This window comes from Ailuropoda melanoleuca, chromosome 7 (genome assembly GCF_002007445.2).
Source record: "Ailuropoda melanoleuca isolate Jingjing chromosome 7, ASM200744v2, whole genome shotgun sequence".
Classification (NCBI taxonomy): domain Eukaryota; kingdom Metazoa; phylum Chordata; class Mammalia; order Carnivora; family Ursidae; genus Ailuropoda; species Ailuropoda melanoleuca.
This window is the reverse complement of record NC_048224.1, coordinates 69,014,412-69,038,464: the sequence shown is the minus strand read 5'-3', so window position 1 is coordinate 69,038,464 and position 24,053 is coordinate 69,014,412. Positions and strand designations below refer to the sequence as shown.

General features: G+C 34.5%; 1 protein-coding gene across 8 annotated transcripts in view; it reads right to left on the bottom strand.

The window, feature by feature from the left end:
- PAN3 (poly(A) specific ribonuclease subunit PAN3) overlaps positions 1-24,053 on the bottom strand; it is a 129,028-nt gene that overhangs the window by 46,846 nt on the left and 58,129 nt on the right. For all 8 annotated transcript variants that reach the window (XM_034665013.1, XM_034665014.1, XM_034665016.1 and 5 more), the window contains one exon: positions 22,642-22,789. In XM_034665013.1, the coding sequence (XP_034520904.1) occupies positions 22,642-22,789 (148 nt within the window). The remainder of the gene's footprint in view (positions 1-22,641; positions 22,790-24,053) is intronic.

The window sequence follows — 24,053 nt, the reverse complement described above, 5'->3', positions numbered from 1 at the left end:
AAAAGTTTACTTATTTAAACATTAGAAGAATATGAAACAAAACTTTATTATTAGTAAATAACTGCTGGATTCTGAGGAATCGTACAGAGGATCATCTAGGCTATGATTTGGTATATGTATCATAAAATCAAGCTGCTTTCAGTTTCAGTAACTTAAAAACTATTCACAGCCTTTATCCCAGAAATTCTAGTTCTAGAAAGTATCCTAAGAAATCACCCTAAATCCTGAAGGATATTTATAGTTAAGATAAATGTATATATATAACAGAGCATATACATATATGCTGCTTTTTAAAAGATAACACTATGATTCAACTTTTTAATAGGTAAAATAACTTTTTAAAAACCAAAAGGCAATTTGAAGGTTGGAGAAAATACTGTCAATCAACTCAAGTCTATTAAGGTGCTAAGAATGGTTTTAGGGTAAAATAGCTCATTACAAGTGATGCATTATAATGTGAACTAAAATTTTTCTCATGACATAGTTATTTGATCCAGTTAGGAAAGAGAGAAAAGCTATTTAAATAATTAATAACTTTACCTAAAATAAAATCAATTTCTTTTAAGTTTACATTCTGAAGAACCTTCAGCATAAGCTTGTTTGCACAAATATTAAAGTTATCATCATTTACATTGTCTTGTAATAAAAGAACATAGAAATTTAAAAATCCTAAAGTTAGAAAAATCCTTAGTCAGTATTTTTGTTTCATGATAATCACCCCATCGAGTCACCCTTAAACTTATAATTATCTTTTTAAAGATAATTAAGACTCTACTTAATTATCTACTAAAGAGAAATAAGAATCTACTTCATGAATTTGTCAATAGCTTGAAGAGAATATTTTATAATTTCCAATTTTTAAGCCAAAAGTAGACTAAGCTTTTTCTCTCTTCTTACAAATCAGACAACTGGGGCCCAGAGTAGCTCAGTGATTTGTTCAGTCATATAAATTCAGTGATCATAGAAATGAAACTAGAATCTAAGCCCCTTGAGTGCTAATACAGCTCAGGGTAGTACTCATGCTGTTGAACTTAACCTAAATTTAAATCTCTAATGGGTATATAAAAGTAATGTACCTAGAAGGCAAACTTATAGTACACTAAGAGAAAATGTGGTTTAAGGCAGAACTGTCAAGTTTCTGCCTGACAAATATAAAATATTAAAGGAGCGGAGGACAGTGCAACTAATTAAAAACATTTATCTGTTAAAGTTTCTGGAATTCTACAGTAAGTCTCAAAATGATACCGTCAGTCCTAAAGGTTCAGGTACCATGAAAAGAAATGTGACTATGAAGTCATGTATAACTGCTACAGACGAGAGTGATTCAGAAGGTCCTTGAATTTAAAAACTATATCAGAAATCAGAGTTTCTGAAGAATCCTAGCAATATGGATGTCTGGGTTATTTCCTTAATTAAAGATTTTTTAGAATTTACACATCTACTGACATTAATTTTTCTCCCCCCCAAAAGTTATTATTAAATTGACAGGATGCATTTTATAATAGACGGCATCTGAGAATCCAGGAAAATATGGCAAATCTAGATCATGGTTTTGACCACTTTTCTGCCAAACAAGGGGACTAACGGCAATAATCCTTCAAGATCTTGCCATCAAGTAAAAAAGTCAGTATTTTGGGGCGCCTGGGTAGCGCAGTCGTTAAGCGTCTGCCTTTGGCTCAGGGCGTGATCCCGGTGTTCTGGGATCGAGCCCCACATCAGGCTCCTCAGCTGGAAGCCTGCTTCTTCCTCTCCTACTCCCCTTGCCTGTGTTCCCTCTCTCTCTGGCTGTCTCTCTGTCACATAAATAAATAAAAAATCTTTAAAAAAAAAAAAAGTCAGTATTTTATTAAATTTTAATTTGGAAACATTTTACCATTACTATTAAGTCACAAACTGAGGTAAGAACACTTTCAAATAAACATATAACTGAGACAACCATCACATAGGCATGTGTATAGTTTAAATGTGTATAGTTTAAATGTGGATCTAATCCTCAAACAGACTGTACAAAATAAAACAAACCAGCACCCAAAAGCAACAGAATTAGGATATAATAGCTAAGATAATAGGTATTACTTCTTTCCCCATAATAATTTCATTAGCCCATTAAATTAAGCTTTGCAAATAATTATCAAAACTGGTTAAAAATGTTCTTAATTAAGAGTACCATACTTACAGTCAAGATAATCATGCAACTAATGAACCTAAAGTTGCACTATATAAAAGCTCACTGTCTACAGCCTGATTTTCCAAACCCCGACATGACACATGAGCATTTGAACGTCTACCTGAACAATAAAAGATATTTAGTAGTCAACTAAAATACTGGCTAGGTAAAATTCCCATTATTTTATATATTTTAAATCACGCTAACTTTCAAATGACTAAAATAAATATATCTGCAATCCTAAACCACAAGATCATACGTGTTACTGCACAGATGTACCTTTGGCCAAAATATTCCCTATGACATGCCACACCCTATTTTTAAGAGCCTCCAAAAAAACAATCCACAGTATTCCTGCATAATTTATTATGGCCTAGAATATTAGATTAAGAAATATTTTCTTTCTGTAGGTTAAATCCCCCACTGTTTCAGATTTCAAAATCCATTTATTTGAACATTATAATTACTCTCATTTCCTTGAAGACTGATACTAAAAAATACTGTACTTTTTAAGATAAAAATTGGTAGTTATCAAAAGCATATCACAATATTAACAAGCTAAAATATAAATTATTCACAGATCTCATAAAATATACACTAATCAAATTTAAGTTCAATTTAGTCCTTAAAGTTTCAAGCCACAAATGCAAACTACCTTTGCAAAGATGAAACAACCCAAATGCCAAAAGTTTTACTTGAAAGAAATGTTTATAACCCCCTGTGAAAAAAGGGTACTTGGATTCAGCAAAATCCTATGCTGACCTCATGGGGGTGTACTAATTCTTCCTGGCAACAAATAGCAGTATAATTTCTGTACTTTAAAGAATTGTTCCATGAAGTGTGGTGATAAAATGAGAACGGAGTCAATAAGGATATTGATGTTAATTGCCAGAACTGATTCCTTCACAAACCCTGTTTTCACAACAGCAACCCCTTACGATTAGGGGAATTAAAAGTTGCTGAACTCAACAATCCCTTCAGTTAAACCAACAGACCCCTCATAGAGCTGTCCAACGCTGCCCAAACTATCCATCCTTTAGTCGAATCAGTCAGTTTCATGAATTGTAGGATTTATCTTCAAGTCCAGTGCTGACTCAGAGGGTAGCTTGTTCCCTAGAGAAAACAACCAACAAAAATCAGAACAGCTACTGCTCATAAGCTCTTTCAACACCCAAGTGGAAAGGACAACTTAATTGGGTCCAAAAAATAGTTCACCTTCCTCTCAACTAAAGAAGTAGCCATTAAACTGAAGGCAGCTATGTGCTGCAGTTACAGCAAAGAAATGTTAAATAGATAAAAGCTTATATGAAAAGCTATCACACAAACCATATGGTTTCTCACTCAAGAAGAAATTTACAGGGTATATAAATGAAAAGTATTTCAAGGGCCAAAGCTGTTGCTTCATTTTGTTTTGATCTTTGAAGAGCTGATGTGTGTGCGTGTGTGTGTGCATGTGTGTGTTCAAGAAACAGAGTGAAGGGGGAGGCAAAATTAAATGTCTTCACCCAGAAGTAGTCTACATGTCTTAGAGTACCTTTGCTTAATGCCATACATAAAAAGCTAGTTAAGAATTACATAATTCCTTAAATGCAAGGTCTTCATTCACTAGTCAGAGAAAATATTCTGAATCAAAAGATAAAAAGGATAACATATTCTGTTTCAGGACTTGGCGTAGTGGGTTGCCTTCCCTATTATTTCTAAAACCAAAAAATCAACATGCACAGCCTTTGAGCTTTGAGATATACCACAACAAAACTAGGGGGCCTTTCCACTTCAGGGGTTAGAGGTTTTGTCTACAGTATCATGCTATTATGGAAAAGGGAGGCAAAAAACTCAGTAAGAAAGGCAACCAGAGAGTTCAGCTAATTTCAGAACACAGAAATGTCATTTTGTCCTTTCACATGAATTAAAGATTTTCATAAAATAAATGTTACTCAGACTGTCTCCAGAAAGAATCATGAAGGTGACCAATACAACTTTTCATTTTTTTCAATTTAATAATTCTATTATTTATTCATTCAAGTGTGGGAAAAATTCTAATCAAAATCTTTCCCTTGTCATTTACAAGTTATAATATGAAAATTCTTGATTCTCAACCAAGAATCTCAGTGCCTGAAAGTCAGATTTATGGAGGACAAAACTAATAATACTGATACAACACTGTCTTGAAAATTGTGCTTATTTGCATATAAGCATCTGACACTTTGGTAATTTGCAGGGTTTTCTGCTTCAGTTTGGCTTTAAAGTCTTACTGATTCCTCACTTCCCCGGCCTTTCTCAGAGAAAGAGTTAAGCCCTAATGAGCTAAGACACTTATTGCATGTCACAAAATAGTCACTGAAATCATTGTCTGTATTCTGTGGTTCAGATGAAGAATCTCAGGTCAGAAAAGTTAAACCTTCCCAGCTTCCTTAATTATGTACCAATAAGTTCCCTCCTATTGAAAAATAGGCCCTTCTGAGCCAGTGGTTTTCAAACTGTATCAAGTAAAACCCTAGGCTTCCAGAAAAGCTTCAGGGTTGTATAACTTTCTTGATTTGAAATTCTTTTATCTATTTTTTCAATATTTATTAAATCAATAATAAAATCACAAATGCAGGCCCATACAGTATGCATTTATTTTTAGCATACTAGAGATTATCACCCACCAACATACTTAGTTTGTATTGGATTACAGTATTTTCATGGAGATCCCAGAATAAAGCCTCTCTCTCCTGTCACCGCTCTCTCCTTCAATATATATACATGGGTTTTTTATTACAAAGGTAGTGACTCTGGAATAATCTTTATTTAAATGCACGGGTACTCATACAAATTTGAACAAATAAGTGCACAACTTATTCATGTGAATTATGAGTCTCATGTTACTATATGATAGAAAATATAGAAAGGGAGACTGAGGAACAAAGAGTAATTATTATCCCTTACCCACCAATTTCAAGCTATTGTGTTCAACAAAGCACCACACAGACTTGTTATTCTCACTGAATAACTTCATAAATAAATTTTTAAAACCTGACCCTGTAATGCCAGTTTCATCGACTTTATATAAATTTAGATTTGGAGACTGTGCACCAACTTCACAAGCGTTCTGCTTTAAAACAATATTTGAAAACCCCTGTTCTAAACTCTAATTAAGGCTTGGTATTCCCAGTTCACAGGCCCCCTAGGGGCAGAAATAGTAATTAAGTCTTTAGTTTCTGATGCCTGCTGAGTCGGAAGTTCCTGCTATCTGTGCTCCAAACCACCCTTCTAGTCTTATCTCCTACTGGGCTCCTCTCCCCACATTCTCACAACTCTCAAAACACGATATGCCAAATTCTGGAGTGCTAATGGCAAACAAAACTGGTAAAGATTTTAAGAAAGAGGTACTAGGTATGTTAAATATATGGAAAAGGTATCTAAGTGCATTTTTCATTAATTTTTCCAAGTTCCTGCCCAATCAAACCTTTTCCACTTTTCTAGCAATTTTATTTTTTTTAAAGATTTTATTTTTAAGTAATCTCTACATCCAATGTGGGGCTACCACTCATGACCCCGAGATCAAGAGCCACGTGTTCTAATGACCTAGCCAAGTCAGGCACCCCTTGCCTGGCAATTTCAATCTTAAAATGAAATCCCACTCTTCTGATATTTCAGAGATGAAATATCATATCACACACAGACTTCAAAGATATTTCTTTGAAAAGGTAAGTGAAAAAGAAATTCTACATAACAAAAGCAGTGACTAAGAGCCTAAGGTGGAGAAACAGAATTATCCATGGGAGCTAATGATAGCCCTTTAAATTGTCATGTGGAATCACTGCACGCTGGTACCAACACACGGCTTGTTTTAAAAAAAACAAAGTGCCAACTGGTTAAAAACAAAAACAAAATACAGAAGAACACTGTGCCCTAACCTAGCCTCTCCAAGGAAACTCCATGGACTTCCTCACAATCAGCATTTAAGGGTATAACGCCTGTTCCAACAGAAACTCGCTTCAAGCCTATGGTTCAGTACCACACCTGAGATTTTCTTCACCTCTGTTCAGTCTTTATCTATCGGGTTGAATCACATTTTGAAAGTTCACTAACTGAGTGAGAGCATTTTTAGATTATGCTATTCAACTGGTTGAAACAACAACAACAAAAAAACAACTTCACAGATTCTCAACTGTGTTTAAAATGTTTAAAGAAACCCTAGCCATCCTTTAAAACCCATCTTCGGTATTTCCTTTTCCATGAACCTTTCTTGCCTGGACATCCTCATTCATATCAGATAAAATCTCGCCTTTCTCAAAATTTTCTGGATTTTGCACTTTTTTTCTTTAGAAGTAAAGGGGCAAATATCAGAATCTCCTGTGAAATCTTTAAAAACACAAAGGCCACTGCTCCAAATGTGTAGTTTCTGATTCAGGAGATCTTAGATGAGGCAGGGAAAGCTGTATTTTGGAAGCACCACAGATTAATCTGTAACTACATATGAAAGCTTACTGGAACCACTGCATGAAATCAGGCACTGAGCAAGGTTCCAGGAATTCAAAAAATAAGACCCAGTCCCGATCTCATGAAGTTCACACTCTATGATAAATAAAGCCCACTAGGGGCGCCTGGGTGGCACAGCGGTTGAGCGTCTGCCTTCGGCTCAGGGCGTGATCCCGGCGTTATGGGATCGAGCCCCACATCAGGCTCCTCCGCTGTGGGCCTGCTTCTTCCTCTCCTACTCCTCCTGCTTGTGTTCCCTCTCTCGCTGGCTGTGTCTATCTCTCTCAAATAAATAAATAAATAAAATCTTTTTAAAAAAATAAAATAAAATAAAGCCCACTAAAGTGCTCAAAATTTTCCAATTTAAAAATTTACTCTTGGGTCTCCATGTGCGATCACAGTAATGGGTAAAATGCTAAAAAATGCCCCCAGAAGAAGCATTTAACCTTAGTGGAGAAAACGTATATAAAATATAGACAAAATTTTATTTTATTTTTTAAGATTTATTTATTTTAGAGAAAGCAAGAGTGCACACGCGCGAGTGAGGAGGGGAGGGGCAGCAGGAGAGGGAGACAGAGTATCTCAAGCACACTCCCCGCTGTTCGTGGAGCCCAAGCATGTCTATCTCATGACCCTGAGATCCTGAGATCCTGACCTGAGCTGAAATTAAGAGTTGGACACTTAACCGAATGAGCCACCCAGACACCCCAAAACACAGACATAATTTTAAAAATATATTATGAGATACTCAAACACTATAGAAGCACAGAGAAGTAGAAATGGCTTTGGGGAAAGAGAATGAGGCATTTGACTTAATCAATGAAAAACAAGCAAGATCTCAAGAAACTCAAGAGCCCTCCAGGCAAAGTAAGGTTGAAGCAAAGGCACAGAGACACGGGGGGGGGGGGGGGGGGGGGCCCGTCCATGTTCAAATACATATTCTCAAAAAAGATGTGTACTTTATAACAAAGTAGGTCCTCCATGAGGTAGAGTTAAAGAGATGAGGATTATTTAATCAGAAAAGAAAGCAGTAGTCTTTAAATAGTTATCTTCAATTGTTTTAATTCTAAAAATATTCACTTAGCATCTAAATATAGTTTCTTTTTTTTTTTTTTAAGATTTTATTTATTTATTCGAGAGACAGAGACAGCCAGCGAGAGAGGGAACACAAACAGGGGGAGTAGGAGAGGAAGAAGCAGGCCCACAGCGGAGGAGCCTGATGTGGGGCTCGATCCCACAACGCCGGGATCACGCCCTGAGCCGAAGGCAGACGCTTAACCGCTGTGCCACCCAGGCGCCCCTAAATATAGTTTCTGAAACAAGGCAGTTTATATTCCAATGGGCATAAAGAGGACCACTCATCCTAATTTAAACAAAAATAAAACTTCAAATTGTAGTAAAGTTCTGACATGGAAATCAACAAGACAACATGAGGAAAATAATGGTGGGAAATGTCCTTTAAATCAAAGCCTTTTCTTTGTGACTTTTTAGCTGACTCCTAAGAGAAGGAAAGAACCAGCCACAGAAAGAACAGGTGGAGCAACATATGCAAAGAGCATGAGCCAAAAAGGAGCCTGACCTATCTGGGAAAGGTCAGCATGGCTGGAACTGAATATACAATGGAGAGGACAGAGTGGAAGGGTGAGATTTAGACAAGTATACAACACACGAGTTATGTAAGCCATAGTAAGGAGCTTGGATTTTATTCTACTAACAATTAGAAAGCCATGACCTCAAGATTACTTTTGCTTTTAAATGGGAATGAACTGCAGAGGTAGACCAATTATCATGGCCTGGTATAGGACCGGGTAGCGTATATTAGAGAAATCATATGCAAATTGAATTGACTGGATTACTCATTAACTGGCTGTGGATAGTGAAGGGAAGAGAGCAGAGATGAATCTTAAAGTTTCTTTCTCAAGCATCTTCCAGGGGGTGATGATAGGTTTACCAACTTCATAAAAGCCCTGATAAGAAAAAGCCTTAACTCCGCAAATGGAATGCACAATAATTAATAAATTTTGAAATGAACTCAAGTACCAAGGGAAGTAAGGACTATTCTTCTAAGGTAATTAAGAGATTTTCAAATGCCCTAGCTAGCTTAAGAGGGAAATGAAGCTGGGGAAATGAATTAAACCGTTTAGGATCCTTGCTACCTATAATTTCTTATAACATTATAAAAAATACACATTCACATGCACACGCACAATAGCTCCATAATAATCATATCAAAATTACAAAAAATGAAAAATTTTAGGACAATACATTAATATTTTCTTTTAATTATAAATATATGTAACTAAAAGTATCTGAGGGAAGAAAAAGTCCAGCTCTGCCCCTCTGTAAGACTAGCGCTTCTCCACTGTCCCTAGCCCCTTAAAGCTGGTTTGTAACCAGGAATGGACACTGGAATTGCCAGATCAGCTGTCTAAAAACAGACATGTGCAGAACTGGAGGGGAACGGAAGGGAGGATCTGGGTGAGAATGGCAGGTTTAGGATGGTCTTGGTCACCTGTTTTTTTAAAAACACCCTGGGAAATGTTGATACACATCCTCAGTTAATCTTAAAAGATTAACAGGGATCCACGCTAATGTTCACACAATTTTAATTAGTAGCTTTTACTAGCATTAATGACTGAAGCCATGAGGTAAATCCATCACAGTCAATTATTTTTATGAACATAAGCAATAGTACTTTGTCTTACTGTATGTTAGTCATAAAAGTCAAAATTATTAAAATGGCAAAACAAACGGATTACTTTACACAATTAGGTTTAAAATAGACCTTTCCCCTTTTGGGGGGTGGAGAGGAGGTGTCATATTTCCTACTGACCACAGTTTGAATATAGTAAAAACTTTATAATAAAACCAAGTCTCAACATCTGCTTAAGTTTCTCCAAGCAATTCCCCCATGGGGTTACTAGTTATGTCCTGTGAATACAGGTACATATAAAAATATTTCCAAAAGATAAGTATGAAAACCAAAACTCCTAACTGTAAATTTCTCAAAATTTAAAAATTGGAGATGTGTTATTTATTTTATCAAGTTTTAATGCAAAATTATAAATAAATTACTTTTCATTAGATAAAAGTTTTAAATTACAAATATATTCTTTTTATACAAATACAGATGGAAAACTTGAGAGCTCTCTCATCAAGGAGATTAGGTAAGTAAGAAAAACTATAAATCTGACTTTTGCCGTGAAATGATGAGAACCTACCTCACTTCTACCCCTGAGACAGCTCTCAACCTTCCTCAAGGAATAAAATGTCCAATACACAAAATTAATTTGCAACTTAAAAAAATGCACACAAGCCACACAATGTATTTTTCCTCCAAAAGAAAGAAGTCACAACTCCAAGAATAAGGTAGTCATAATTTCCAAAATATTAGGAAACCATGCAATTGAGCAAATCACAAAAATCCCTGCTTCCCTATAGAAGAGATTAAAATGCATAACCAATTTTTAAATAATACTGTGCGAAGTAATAAATGAATAAAATGTAATATAAGCATTTAACACAAAAAAAACCCCACAAAAAACTGTAAATCAGACAAGCAAAGAAAACTCTATCCTGTTTACAGTGTCTTTTATTCAAATTGTTTTAAGATTTCATCATTAATAATTTAGGCATTATTAAGAGAACTTCTCCTATTGTTTTTATTTCAAAATTACTATAAGCAACCACTCAAAGTTAGTTTCTACAATTCTTCCAATTATACCAATATATCTGTTTTTATTTGAAATTACTGGTTTTAAACGCTCATTTTCTAGTTTAACAATATGCATTCTGGGTATCTGTTAACCTACTCAAATAGGAAGAAAAGAAAAGAAAAAGAAAAAGAAAAAGAGAAAAAGAGAAAAAGAGAAAGAAAAAACAGTATTCTAACCTGTAAATTCAAGTAAAAGTTTTGGACTGGGCCTAACCATAAAAACAATAGGGAATATATACACTCACAGACCATATTTAATAGAGGCACGATTTCACCTTAGATCTTACATATAAATTATTTTCCTAACAGATTACAGCTTTCACCCAACATGATAAAAGGGAGCATTTTGAGCAGTTTTGTGGCTAAAGGTTATTCATGCCAGAACTCGAATTAAATTAATAAAAAATAAATACCTTACCTAAAAACTTACTGCAATTCTTAGTACATATATGATCTAAATTTGTGGATATGTTTTTATGCTTAGGGAAATTAAATTCTCAATGAAGTATCTATTTCATAGATTTTTTAAATTGAAGGCAGCAGAGCTTCAACATCCTACATGCAACTGCATGCCACATAGAGGGGAACAGAATAAAATCATCAGCTACCATTGAAATGCTTTTCTAAAGATGTGATAGAACAATTTTCTATTCTTGAAGTATCCAAAATCTAGATTCAAGGTAAAATGAACCTTGGATTCAAAGAACCTCCAGTACTTGTGGTACACCTGATTCTACTCTTATTTTGCCATTCTTCAGTATCCATCTTAAGCCTTTTAATATACAAGTGAGTAGAAGAAACCTAAATCTTGTTTTTAAAGACTCCATCAAAAAAAAAAAGAAAAACTGAACTAAAAATTTGAATAGGACCACGAAGATATCACAAGTATTCTTTTTCATTCTTTTAAAAGGTATATAAAGAAGGAGCAATACTTTTTCTTTTAGGAAAATATAAAGAAAAAGCACAAAATGTTTAAATACTGAGTCACGATTAACATTTCAGTTATAAAAATTATATTTGATTAAAAGTACAAATATTTTTCTCTTCAATTACATTACACAATAAAAATGAAAAGTTTTAACACCTCCAAAAAGTTTTCTTTCTTTTTTTCTATCATAAATAACCTTTAATAGAAGCCATGTGGATTTGGCCAAAATAAATACAATTCAGTTTCCATCTCTGGTTTTCTCAACATCCTGAAAATTTTAGCAACTGATTTATATAATCTATACATCATTTTGGCTGAATTTACATGTGATAAAAAGTAATCTGAACTACCTGGATATTAAAAACACTAAAAGCATTTGAAAATCTATTAAGTACCCTACAACTTCACCCCAAAATTTATTGAATCTCATTTACCAAAGTTAGGCAAACACTGTGAATTTGTATTAGGAACTTAACCTGAGTTTTATCAACCACATACTCTGACATACTATTTGATGGAGACCACAGCCTGCACATCTGTTTTGTTTCCCATGTCTACAAATAGTAGTCTTCCCTTTGGCCTAACTTCAGCCTTACCTCTATCGACAGCCTTATTTCCATGAGTTTTCATTAATTTGACAAATATTATTAGAATACTAATTACATGTAAGCTACAGTGCCTAAACCCCTAAAAATGTTAATAACTTACCCACATTTTTAAGAACCACTATATAGGTTTGAATTACAATTTTAAGAACTATATCCTCTGGCCTATATAGTAGGTAACTTAATTTGATCACCATAATATTTGAAGAAACATTAACAGTGACCTGCCGGTCCCCAAACTTGGACTAATGACCTGAAATGGCAGGATCTTTCCTAGCCTCTACAATGGTGGCTATCTTTCAAATCATAACCTTTACATTATTTAAACAAAGGGTCAAAACAAAATGGGAAGAGGACAGGTATTTCATAACAAAGCCAACTCTTCTAGATCAAAAGAACCATTTTTTGCTTCTCAAGTGATAATGAATATTTATGAGTAAATGGTGTTCTTCATTCATAGGAACAAATTACGTTTGCACTGTTTATAAACAAACTTACTCCAAGACAAGTGTGTCTGATTACAAAAAATAATAGATATTCACAAAAATAATGTAAGGTTAATATTAATGTTATTTTAACTTTAGATTTCTTTCCAATGAATAAAAGTTAATACCAAATTTAAAACAAAAATTGAAGTTTGACTTCAAGAAAATGTTGAGATAGAATCAATAAATAATTCTTTTATTTCTCTAACAATTTAGTTAACCTCTACATAAAAACTTTAAAGCATACATATTAAAATGTAACATGTAAACAAAAGGTATTTGATTACTGATTCAAGAACCATGGGGTTTAAAATTTTAAAGAGCCATGGTTCTTAATAGGCACCAGAACAGACATTGTTTTATTAAATGTATTACAATAATTAACTTACACTATTTTTGCCCCATTACCATTACTAAGGTGGAAGAAATCCCCATTGCCTGGTTTTTTTTAATTGTACTTATGATCTTGAACGAGCTTCAGTAACCCTTGTAACAAGTAATTCAATGGATACTTAATCTGATCACTTCAGTTATCCAGAACATAGCCATGAACTAGAAAAAAACTAGTCTCGAAGGATAATTTAAAGTCCATGTACCTTATTTACAGGCAACAATTCAAGTCCTTAACTCAAAGCCTTTTTCTTATTTGAAAAAAAAAAAAGTATTAAAAAATGTGTTTGTGTTCTCAGCCTTCAGCAGATTAGGAGGAGGAAAAGAAATAAGAAAAAAGGGAAAACAAGACAGCATAGAGCACTAAGAACAGTGGGGTCTCAAAACAGCTTCCGAGGGAAAGCAATCTTACCAGTAACACCTGGAAACAAATTAGAATAGTAAATCTTCTGGCTCACCCAAACCTAGGAAATCAGGAACTCTGGGGATGGAACCCAGGAAGGCTGGGAAGCACTCCAGGTGATTGTGATGGACTCTCAAATTTGAGAACCACTGTCCTAAAAGGTAGGAATACTAACAGCACAGCACAGTCATCAATAAAAAACCAGTAAGAACTTGGTAAAAGGGTTCAAATAAACCTGCCTGAGTATGTCCATTCAGCAGCACTTTAACAGATTCAGAGAGCAAGAGAAAAAGGCCTTAACTTCAAGGTGTTATAATCTAACATACTGGGGTGAGAAGACAATGGAAAGGGTATAGAATCTAAGTAATTATATAACTTGAAACAAACTGCTCTACAAACTCTGATACCTAAAGGGTATCAATTAGATTCTGGTTCAATATGATCCCTGGGGCAAAGCTGAACTTGAGTCACCAAAAAAACGATTATATTTTATCTTAGGTGACAGAGTACTACAAATTTTGGAAATCTACGAAAAACTGTTGAAAATCTCAAGTTTTGACAATTAAAGCCATAAAGCTTCTGTTATTTAAAAAAAATCAAGCAGAGGGGCGCCTGGGTGTCACAGCGGTTAAGCGTCTGCCTTCGGCTCAGGGCGTGATCCCGGCGTTATGGGATCGAGTCCCACATCAGGCTCCTATGCTATGAGTCTGCTTCTTCCTCTCCCACTCCCCCTGCTTGTGTTCCCTCTCTCGCTGGCTGTCTCTATCTCTGTCGAATAAATAAATAAAAATCTTAAAAAAAAAAAAAAATCAAGCAGAGCACCTAGGTGGATCAGTAGGGTGGGCATCCGACTCCGACTCTTGATTTAGGTTCAGATTGTAATCTCAGGGTCATGAGACCAACCCCCACATTAGGCTCCATATTGAGTGGGGAAGCCTGCTTAAGTTTCTCTCTTTTTCCCTCTCCCTCTGCCTCTCCCCCCAACTCACATGTGCTTGCGCTCTACCTCTCCAAAAAAAAGAAGAAAAAAGTAAATAAATAAAAACTCAAGTATGCTGAAAACCTCCATTTCCTGAAATCCTAAATAAATCAATTATTATAGCTTCTTTGTCAATTTCTTTAGACACCAAAGATGCAAATAAGATAGTGCCCCAAAATGTATATACATGAGATAACCAGGATCAACGGTTAAAATTTTGCATCCAAAGAAGACTGGCAAATGTAACCTGCTTAAAAAAACCGAAGTTCATATTCTGATGGACAGTCCTCACTGGACACCAGACGATTTCCAAGCTTGTCCATACCAACACCTCACTGATGTTCCTCCTCTTCCAGTTGCCTGGAGAGATGCCCAGAAACCACCTGATCTGGGTCCCTAACTGATTACATGGAAAAGAGCATCTCAGACAACCTAACTATCTGCCCTGGACTATTACAAAAGCAAGAAGTAACAGTCATGTGAAGAAGTCCTTACAGTTTGGATCTGTCTGTTTCAGCAGCTTAGCCTACCACCACATCACAAACAATGGGCAATAAGACTACAATCCATAGTAACTACAGCCTAGGGAGAAGTTTGGGGACAAGAATTATACTAATATCATATTGATCTGTACTGTTTTCTTTAAGGTACAAAACCCCCAAAGGGACTATTAGTTATTAGTTATTACTTACAGGAATACCAATCTAAAATCTGGAAACCACATCTAAAATACAGGAAGATATTTATGAAATCATAAGAAAATATCTCATTGTATAAGACAGTCATGACTAAAAAATCCAGAACAAAACATTATCACCACAAACATGCAGTCCACATTTGATTGTTTGCCAGTATTCATGTTTAGGCTTTACAAGCCTATGTGCACTGGGGGTTTCAAAATAGATATATCTCTAATTCCTCTCCTTTTCTAAGACCCTTCCCACATGCTCTACTCAGACTGCACACTGAAAGGCAAAAAAGAGTTAAGAAAACAGGTGACTTTCATATATGAATTTGACTAGTCAAGCTGAGAAGAATCAGGGAAAATTCAAAACATATAGAAGAGGCTGCTGGAGGGGAGGGGGTGAGGGGAGGGGGTAACGTGGTGACACTGGGGAGGGTATATGTTGTAATGAGCACTGGGTATTATACAAGACTGATGAATCACAGACCTGTACTCCTGAAACAAATAATACATTATATGTTAACCGAATTTAAATTAAAAAATAAATTTAAAAAATTAAAATTAAAATTAAAAAAAAAGAAGAGGCTGACACCATTCATGTCATTCCTATAGAATTAGAGGACCACCACTAACATGTAACACACAACCCAGTAATTTTATTCACGCTCTCTCCCCCTCACTGAGTACATACAATGCACCAGGCAACACTGAGCCAAAAGGATAAAAAAGATATGATCCTGAGCTCTCAACTTATTTGACTTAAAGGGGAAGGAAAGGGGGGGGGCGCCTGGGTGGCTCAGTCATTGGGCGTCTGCCTTCGGCTCAGGGCGTGATCCCAGAGTCCTGGAATCGAGCCCCACATCAGGTTCCTTCACTGGGAGCCTGCTTCTTCCTCTCCCACTCCCCCTGCTTGTGTTCCCTCTCTCGCTGGCTGTCTCTCTCTCTGTCAAATAAATAAATAAAATCTTTAAAAAAGGGGGGGGAGGAAAAGGGGAGAAGCTGACTCCCAACTCTCTACAACCAGCTAGAAATCAGGAATGTTCTTGGGCATTTGACTAATACATGCTTTCTCTGCCTCATTTCATCTAGAACCACTACAACACTCTGATTTACCCTACATGCTAATCTTCTATTGCTGAAACAAAACTCCCCTCATCTCCACCTATGACAGCCTTAGTGGGATTTTCCATTTACACAATGTCAAGGAAGTCCAATACCTTTTAAAGTCCCTTTTAAGTCTAGTACAAAAATCAAACTCTTCTTTTGCTACCTCTCTCTAATCACTGTGTTCATTTCTGCCTCTTTTTAGTGTACCTATCTCCTACAGATCAACGTGTCACAAAACAATAGAATTCTACATTAGAAAGACTTTTAGAATCATTGAATATTATCTTCTTACAGAAACAAAGGTGCTAAAACACAGGGATCAAAGGGTGTGCCAAAAAACCACACAGCTACTTTATTATAACTAACACCATGTCCCAAAGGCAATCGAGTCACGCTCCAATGAAAGCAGCCAGAGAGCAGCAGGAGATGCTGCTGTAGTAGAAGGTCACTGAACTTATAGTGGAAGGGAACCCCTACCCGCTCCCATCCAGCCCCTACCCCACAGGTAAGGGACGAGTTAGCCAATGCATGAGATTTAAACAGGAAGTCCACAATAGGAACTCTAAAACCTAACAGGACGTATTAACCAGGGATTCCCCAACCAGTAGAACAATATCTACTGGTAGCTATTAAGCCTTACCTGACAGGTCTCCAAGACAGCTGCAGCAGCCACATCCCCCTCTGCGCCATTAACGTCTCGCCTCAGTTTCCTGAAATTCCCAACTGGGAAGGGAATACAGGCCCACAGGCATTCCCAACCCCGTTATGGCTCTACAGTTCTACTGTTAGTAATCTGCCCTGGGACAGCACCATCTGTATCCATATACATGCATACAAAGAGCAGTCTCCATCTAGGACGAGCTTAACATTACAGGGCAATGAGAAGGTCCTCTTCACAAAAACCTGAGACCCCTGATCTTAACTATAACTTTTTATTTCATTTTTTAATGTAGAAAGTACTCCCCAACTAGAAAACCTGGAATTGAGTGATTCTGCAGAATATACCTGAAAAACAAAGTAGTTACAAAAAATGGAAACATGCAACTTAAAAATAATACTTACAAATATTTTCACTGTTTTTAAGAATGTTTTAGCACTTCAAGAAACAAAGTGACTCTAGTTCTGATATAGTCAAACTTTCAAATGGCACATTTCTGTTCTTATATGACTATTAATATCTATATTCTCTTGAACACTGGCAGTTTTTAGAAGTTTTCAAAGATGTTCATGAAATCATTAAAATTCACTGTATTTAAGAGATACTGACCAATTAAAACATTTTTTTCCCAAGACAAATATGAAGCTTAAATGAGTAAGCACTTATAAGGCACCATCTATATGCCTAAGTTTGTGCTAGATAAGAAATGACATGGTTCTTCTTAGGGAATTGATAACATGCTTAGGAAATCTAGTTTAATATTTTTAAACAAAGAAGAATATGTTAATGCTAGACTACCTCTACTGCTATTAAGATTAAAAATAATTCAGAGAAATCAATTCAGACTGAAATATCAAAATAAACTCATGGCAGAATTTCTTGACTGGGTTGACCCACAGAATTCATTTAACAGTAGACTTTGAGAAAATAATTATAGGAAAATCTACTTAGAGTAATATCTTATAAAATATGGTAATGTTTAAGAATTAAATATTTTTTATAATTTTATTTTCAGTAAATAGACCACTGAGCAAAACATAAAATAATCTAAAATATAGATTATGAAGTTTTTATAAGTCTTCAGTGATTATAATGCTGGACCTAAGACACACAGTAAAATTGTAAATATGAACTTAGATATTCGTCATCGGCAAGATCACAACTTCAACCTATTAGCAGAGTTTCCTGTTTTCCCACAGGTACGTATGCTCCTTAGCTGGATATCAGAATAGTAATACAGCTAGCAGGGTAGACATGTCTGTGCATTTGATTTTATTCACAGTAGTGTTCCAACCATAATGACTTTGAGGAGTTCATGATTTCTGACCTATATGATTTGTTAATTTTAACAACATATCCCAATTTGCCCTCTCTCTTGTTTTCCTGTCATACAAATAGATCAGTTATATGGACATACACATATGTACAACTTGTCCAAAAAAGAAAATATCTGAAAGGGCTATCATGCGGAAAAGATTTTGATTTACTCCATTCAACACAAAGAGAAAGAACTAGGACCAGTGGATAAAAGACAGACAAGACAGAGTTTAGTTCAGCAAAAGATATAATTTTCTTTTTTATTCAAACTTAAAATGTACACTGAGTTACCCTGCTCAGCTAATGAATTCCTTATTACTAAGAAGAAGCTAGATGATAAACTGTTAGGAATGTCACCTCTAAACTGGCACAAGGCTCAATTACGTCGACTCCAAAAAGTTCCACCTAGATCAATGACCAGTATCAGATTATTCCATAAACTATTATGCAAATGAAATGAATTAAGCCTCCATTTTTTGCCTATGATATGAAATGCCACAGAGCTAATGAATCACAGAACTTTATTTTTTAGCATAGAACTTTAAAACTAAAAAAAAAAAACTCCTTACTCAAACTTCTCAACATTACAGAAATAAATATTTTTAAGTAGCACCATTTGACATGTATACACAAAATTATATATATATGAAGATTAATATTTTAACATTTTAGAACAAGAATGACAAAAAAGTATTAATTTCCCCTTTTACTTTCCTGTCCCCTTTTTCCCCACACCTTGCCCAAGCCAAAAAATAAACAATATTAGCTCATTTTACCCACCAATTCGGCACCTTCAAGAATATATAAGAAATGATTATTTCAAAAAACTGGATCTAAAACTGTATTTTCTTTAGATTTTTCTAGACCATAAAATTTATAACAAATGAATACAACTGTTTAATAATGGTAAGTGTAGTATAATAATTAAATGCTTCTCCCCAAATCAATCATCTGAGATTTGCCATAACTTAAATTAAAATTTGGCTAATGGTCCAAAAATCTACACACCATCCTCATCATAAAAAAATGAATTTTTGAAAATACTGCAAGTCACATATGGCTCTCTTTCTCATTTATAAATTAATGATGGCATTTTCAAATTCAAAAACCCTCTCTGCCCCTCCCAAGTATCCACACACAATCAAGCAGAACAAGAGTTGCTCAAATCCTGAGTCACAACTGTGCATTAAACCACCAAATATATCAGTAAACTCCCTCGAAATGTATGCTCCCATTGCCACCTCTCTTAAAGTCACTTTCAAATGGACTATGGTTGATACTGAGGTAATTAAAGTACAGAAAGACTTAGTCTACTAAGTTTACTACCAAGCCAAAATACTCTTAGGAAAAATTCTGATTAAAAAAACCGTTCAACAATTAGTTCTCATGATAAAATGAGGTTTCATGGCACAAAAAATTAAGGCATAAACTATCATTTCATATACTTATTGTAGTCATATTTTCATTTCTAAAGATCTATTCAAACACTTCACCTGAAGCAAGAGCTACTAGAAAAACAGAGCTTTTACCTACTTTCAAAACACTCTTACTAAAACACATTCTGGAAATAAATTTGCTAAGTGTGTGTTAAGCCAGTGGTTCTTAACTTTCCGAAGTCTGTGAATCTCCAAGAAGATAATACACGCTATGACCAGAGAAAAACGCATGTTTACAAATAAAGAATGTGCATATAACTATAGGGGTTCTCAAAGACCATGAAGTCCAAGTTGCATGCCATACCCCAAATACTCCTGTAACTATTTATAGCAGATACTTAGAACGTAGCAAGCTACTGTTCTTGGGTTAAATGTGCATAAAACACCTAAACCTATAGATCCTTGACTTCCTAAAGGAGAAGAAAATGGCTGTGTGTACAATTCAATGGAAACTTAACATGTGCTGCATGTTTTTAACAATTTAAATACCTCTAAAACCAAATTAGCTATGAATAAATTCAAATACCTTTTATGTAAAGTTTTACTTCCTATATTAAAGCTTTTTAAAAATGCAAATCAGGTTTAAAAGTGGTAAGAACACATTTTAAAGAAGAAACTTTCACTCAGGATTGACTCAGAATCTATAGGCATGCTTTTAATTCCTTGTAATTTGAGGAAATTCAAAATCTAATTATCTACTTAATTTTACTGAAATATTTTCACATTTTTAGTCAAAACGTATATTTAAAGTTTTTTTTATATATATAATGAAAATGACACTACTCTAGTTTACAACTGAGTGCCAAAATATTTTTCCTTTTTTTTTTAGAAAAACGGCATTTGACATATTTTCAAGGGCAATAATTTCTAAAACAGAAATAAAAAAAGAGAAAATGAAACTTCATAAACTGAAAATTATCAATAGGTTATATCTACAGTAGACAAGAAGCATTAAAGATAAATTAAATCACCACTAAAGTAGGTAAATAAACTCTACCACCTTTTTGATTCTACAACTTTAAAGTGGAAATACCAAAAACCTTTCCCAGGCCTTGGGGAAAAAAAAAAATTGTGAGTAAGAAGTGATGAAAGACACTGAAGGGAGACTTAATTTTTTTTCTCTTTGTTCATCTCCAGAAAGTGTTAAGCCATTAACTAAAAGAAAATATGAAGAAATAATAAATGCAAAACCATTCATCACTCCAATATCTGTAGAAAATACTTTAGCTTATTAGTTGATTTTTGTTTGAATGAAGAACAATTTTTAAATAATACGTATTCAGGAATACATTTAATATGTATACTGACCTATTACCAATGGTTCCAGATAGTAATTACTTTCAGTAATAGAAAATAAAGTGACCATTTTAATGTTAGATCTATATAGAAGAATAAATAGTTTCTCAGCTAATTTAATGTTTTATATTAACTAATTTCATCCTAAATTTAGGTTGTTGATACCCAGCTGAGACCAATGAAACATCTACCTACCCACCTACTGAAGAGCTTAAAGAAGTAATGAAGCATTAATAAATTTTCCGTTTTCAAGATCTAAAACTTCCTTTGACATTTTTAACTCCTTCAATATTTAAAAAAAGTTTTTTTTTTTTAATGGCAAGCTTGAACTAATCTGATCAAAGATGTGAACAAAATAATTACTTTTGAAACAAGTGAAGATGTGTTGTTAGGCCAAAATAAAATGGTACTTCATAGAGCCGAAGTTTTCTGATTGGCATATGGATACCGTGCTTGTGGGTACTTTATAAACACTGCTCAGAAGTCTGGACAATCTCTAAGAAATTTTAGATGTATAGCTGACATGTAGATTATGCTTATGTAAACAATGTGAACACACCTCAATGGGACAAAAATCATAGTAGCATATTACTTACAAGTAAAACTTTTAGGCTACCAGGGATATTCAATTCTGACACTGCTCTCTAGGGAAGAAGGGAAAATATTTACAAATTTAACTGAACCTGAAAAGAGCCAAAGTAGAAGATAAGTAGACAGGAGAGGGGGAAGGAACCAAAAGGGAAGGGGAGATTGAGTGGGAAGGAAGAAAGCAAAGAAGGAAAAAGATGGCAGAAGGAGGCATTGATAAAATCCTTGACAACACAAGGTTATTCCGCCTCTAAGTACACTTGATACTTTATATACTGAACCAGATGCTCTGTTCCATGAAGTTATCAGTACTACTCTCATTCTTTATCTCACAAAGATCCCTGATTTCGATATTAGTATCAAAACCGATGATTCTTACTAACTGGGTTAAGCTCTGGAGGCAATATTAGCTCCAGACTGATCTAGGTAGACCTTTTGGCTTCAATGGCATCCAATTTCTATTTTTTGAAACATTCAAGACTAAGTAATGATTATCCAGTACAGGTTCTAGAAACATAATTGTGTAATTCAAAACAGTTTATAGAGACAAGATAACCTACTCTGCACTCACTCTAAGTTCAACATAATTCTCCACACCTTAGTTTTCTAATTAAGGTACAAAGCAATAGGGATGGGTGATGTTATTTAAGAAATTTTTCATATTTTTATATTAAAATAAATGTTTATATATGGAATAGAATGCAAAATTTGCATGAGTTTTTAAGATAAAAGAGAGGACTTCAAAGAAAATAGGACTCTAGAAGGGTCACAGGACCTCTGGGGTGTAAGTGCATTTATTCAAATTCTTCTGCCATTATGGGTAAACTTGGGGAAAAAAATAATTGAAAAGTACTATTTTCTCTACCTTGGTGACCCCTAAATACATTTCTTTCATATTATTGTTTATAATACTTTAGCCAATTTAAAATTACTACTACAGATTTATAATCAAACACCTGAAAGGCAATACATCTAAACTTGTATTTAAATAACACAGAATTATTTTTTTTAGAAACTTACTATAAAAGGAAGACTCTGAAGCATACATACATATCAATATTCTATTTCCGATGCTTTTATAGAAGTTTTTGAGTGAAACAGCATTATTATTCACTTGAAAAAATAGGGAAATACTAAGGTCCAAGTAGTTATTTTTTCTAATAAACCATTCTCTACTTTAAATTTATTTTTGTGCTTTTAAACATGCTTATATATAATTTTTGTTCATATTTAAATTTTATTTTAAGATTTTCAGCTATACATTTGATCTATGGTACCAAAACTGTGAGAACATAAAACTCATAATGTGTCCAAATGTGAATCCTTTAAGTATACAACATCCGTTCTGATAAACTAATAGCAAATAGTGCTTACAGATTTGACATCTGGAACTCACTGGAAACAGTTACTCAACTTACCTGGTGCTAATCCAGCAGCAGCAGGACTTCCCATGGATGGGTGAGAGAACACTTGAGAGAAGGCAGACATATTTGACTGGGACACGTTACTCAGCCTGGAGGTTGATCCTCCTTTAGGAATAAACTCGCTTGCAGTAGGATTTGGTGTCTATTTAAAAATCAAATATAGTAAGTTAACACACTTTAAGCCCAAAAAAGACAATGAATCTACTAGGCATTATTGCACAATGATTTACTGAGTAAAATATTTTATCGAAAGGATTTACAGTGTTTTTAGTTTCCATATTTTGGAGTGGTATAATTAAATTTCTTGAATGAAATTTTTTAATCAAATTTGAGGATTTTAATCACTTCATTTGTAGAATTTAACCCCAGAAACATGTAAAATTTGCCTTGATTGTCAAATATGCATCATTACCAAACTATCCTAACACATTTTAGAGAACTGGGAGGTTGAGACTACCTCAAAACTGAGCAACAAGTTTCAAGTTTAATATCTTTAAACCACTTCTACCAGGATAAAGGTCAAAAGCGCCTTTATTCCAAAATTAATCACTTCCCTTTTTTAAAACACTTAAGACATTTCCCCAATATGGTACCATGTATTTAAGTAACAGAGTAAAGACAAGAAAAACATTTAAAAACAAGGAAAAGGTGGGAGGAATCAAGATATAAGAAAAACCTAAAAGAGGCCCCAATGCTTTCAATGCCCACAAGTATCACATGTAACTTCCGTTACATTAAAGGTATTTTACTATGAGATTACATGGGAAAAATTTTTCTTCACAGTTGTACTATGTATGCCACAACATTTTATATATTCAAGTGGCATAGTACTTTAGGCTTTAAGCACTACTGTAACATTATGAAACTGCATATCATTCATAAATGGCTTGTATTTTGTCAACATGAACAAATAAATATCCTAAATTTTTCTGAAATTTAGAATTTTTCTAAATTCTAAATGCCTAAGCATAATAAAGATTCAGTCACTCTTAATGTTAATGATATCATGTCAACTGAACCTTCAAATGGTCAGCCAAAGAGATAATTTAGTAATGGTTCACACTTCAGCCCACAGTCTATGCATACATATAAACTAAGTTTAAAACACACTGAATCATGATGCAAAGCATTTAATCATTTAAAAGTCTTTTAGAACCTATCATTAGAATGTAAAAATGCATTTCCACAGAAGGCAGAAAATAAGAAGATGGACTAATTCCTGTACAACACAAGAACTTCCCTAATTCAATATGAACACCACTCGACACTGCCAAATTAGAGTTCAAATGATTAGATTTCGAAGATTATAAATCAACAGGCTGACCCAAATTTAAACTCTACAACAAGTGAGAATTTACCAATTACATGCCAGCTAACGTTAAATACAAAGTTAATAAAATGTAGAA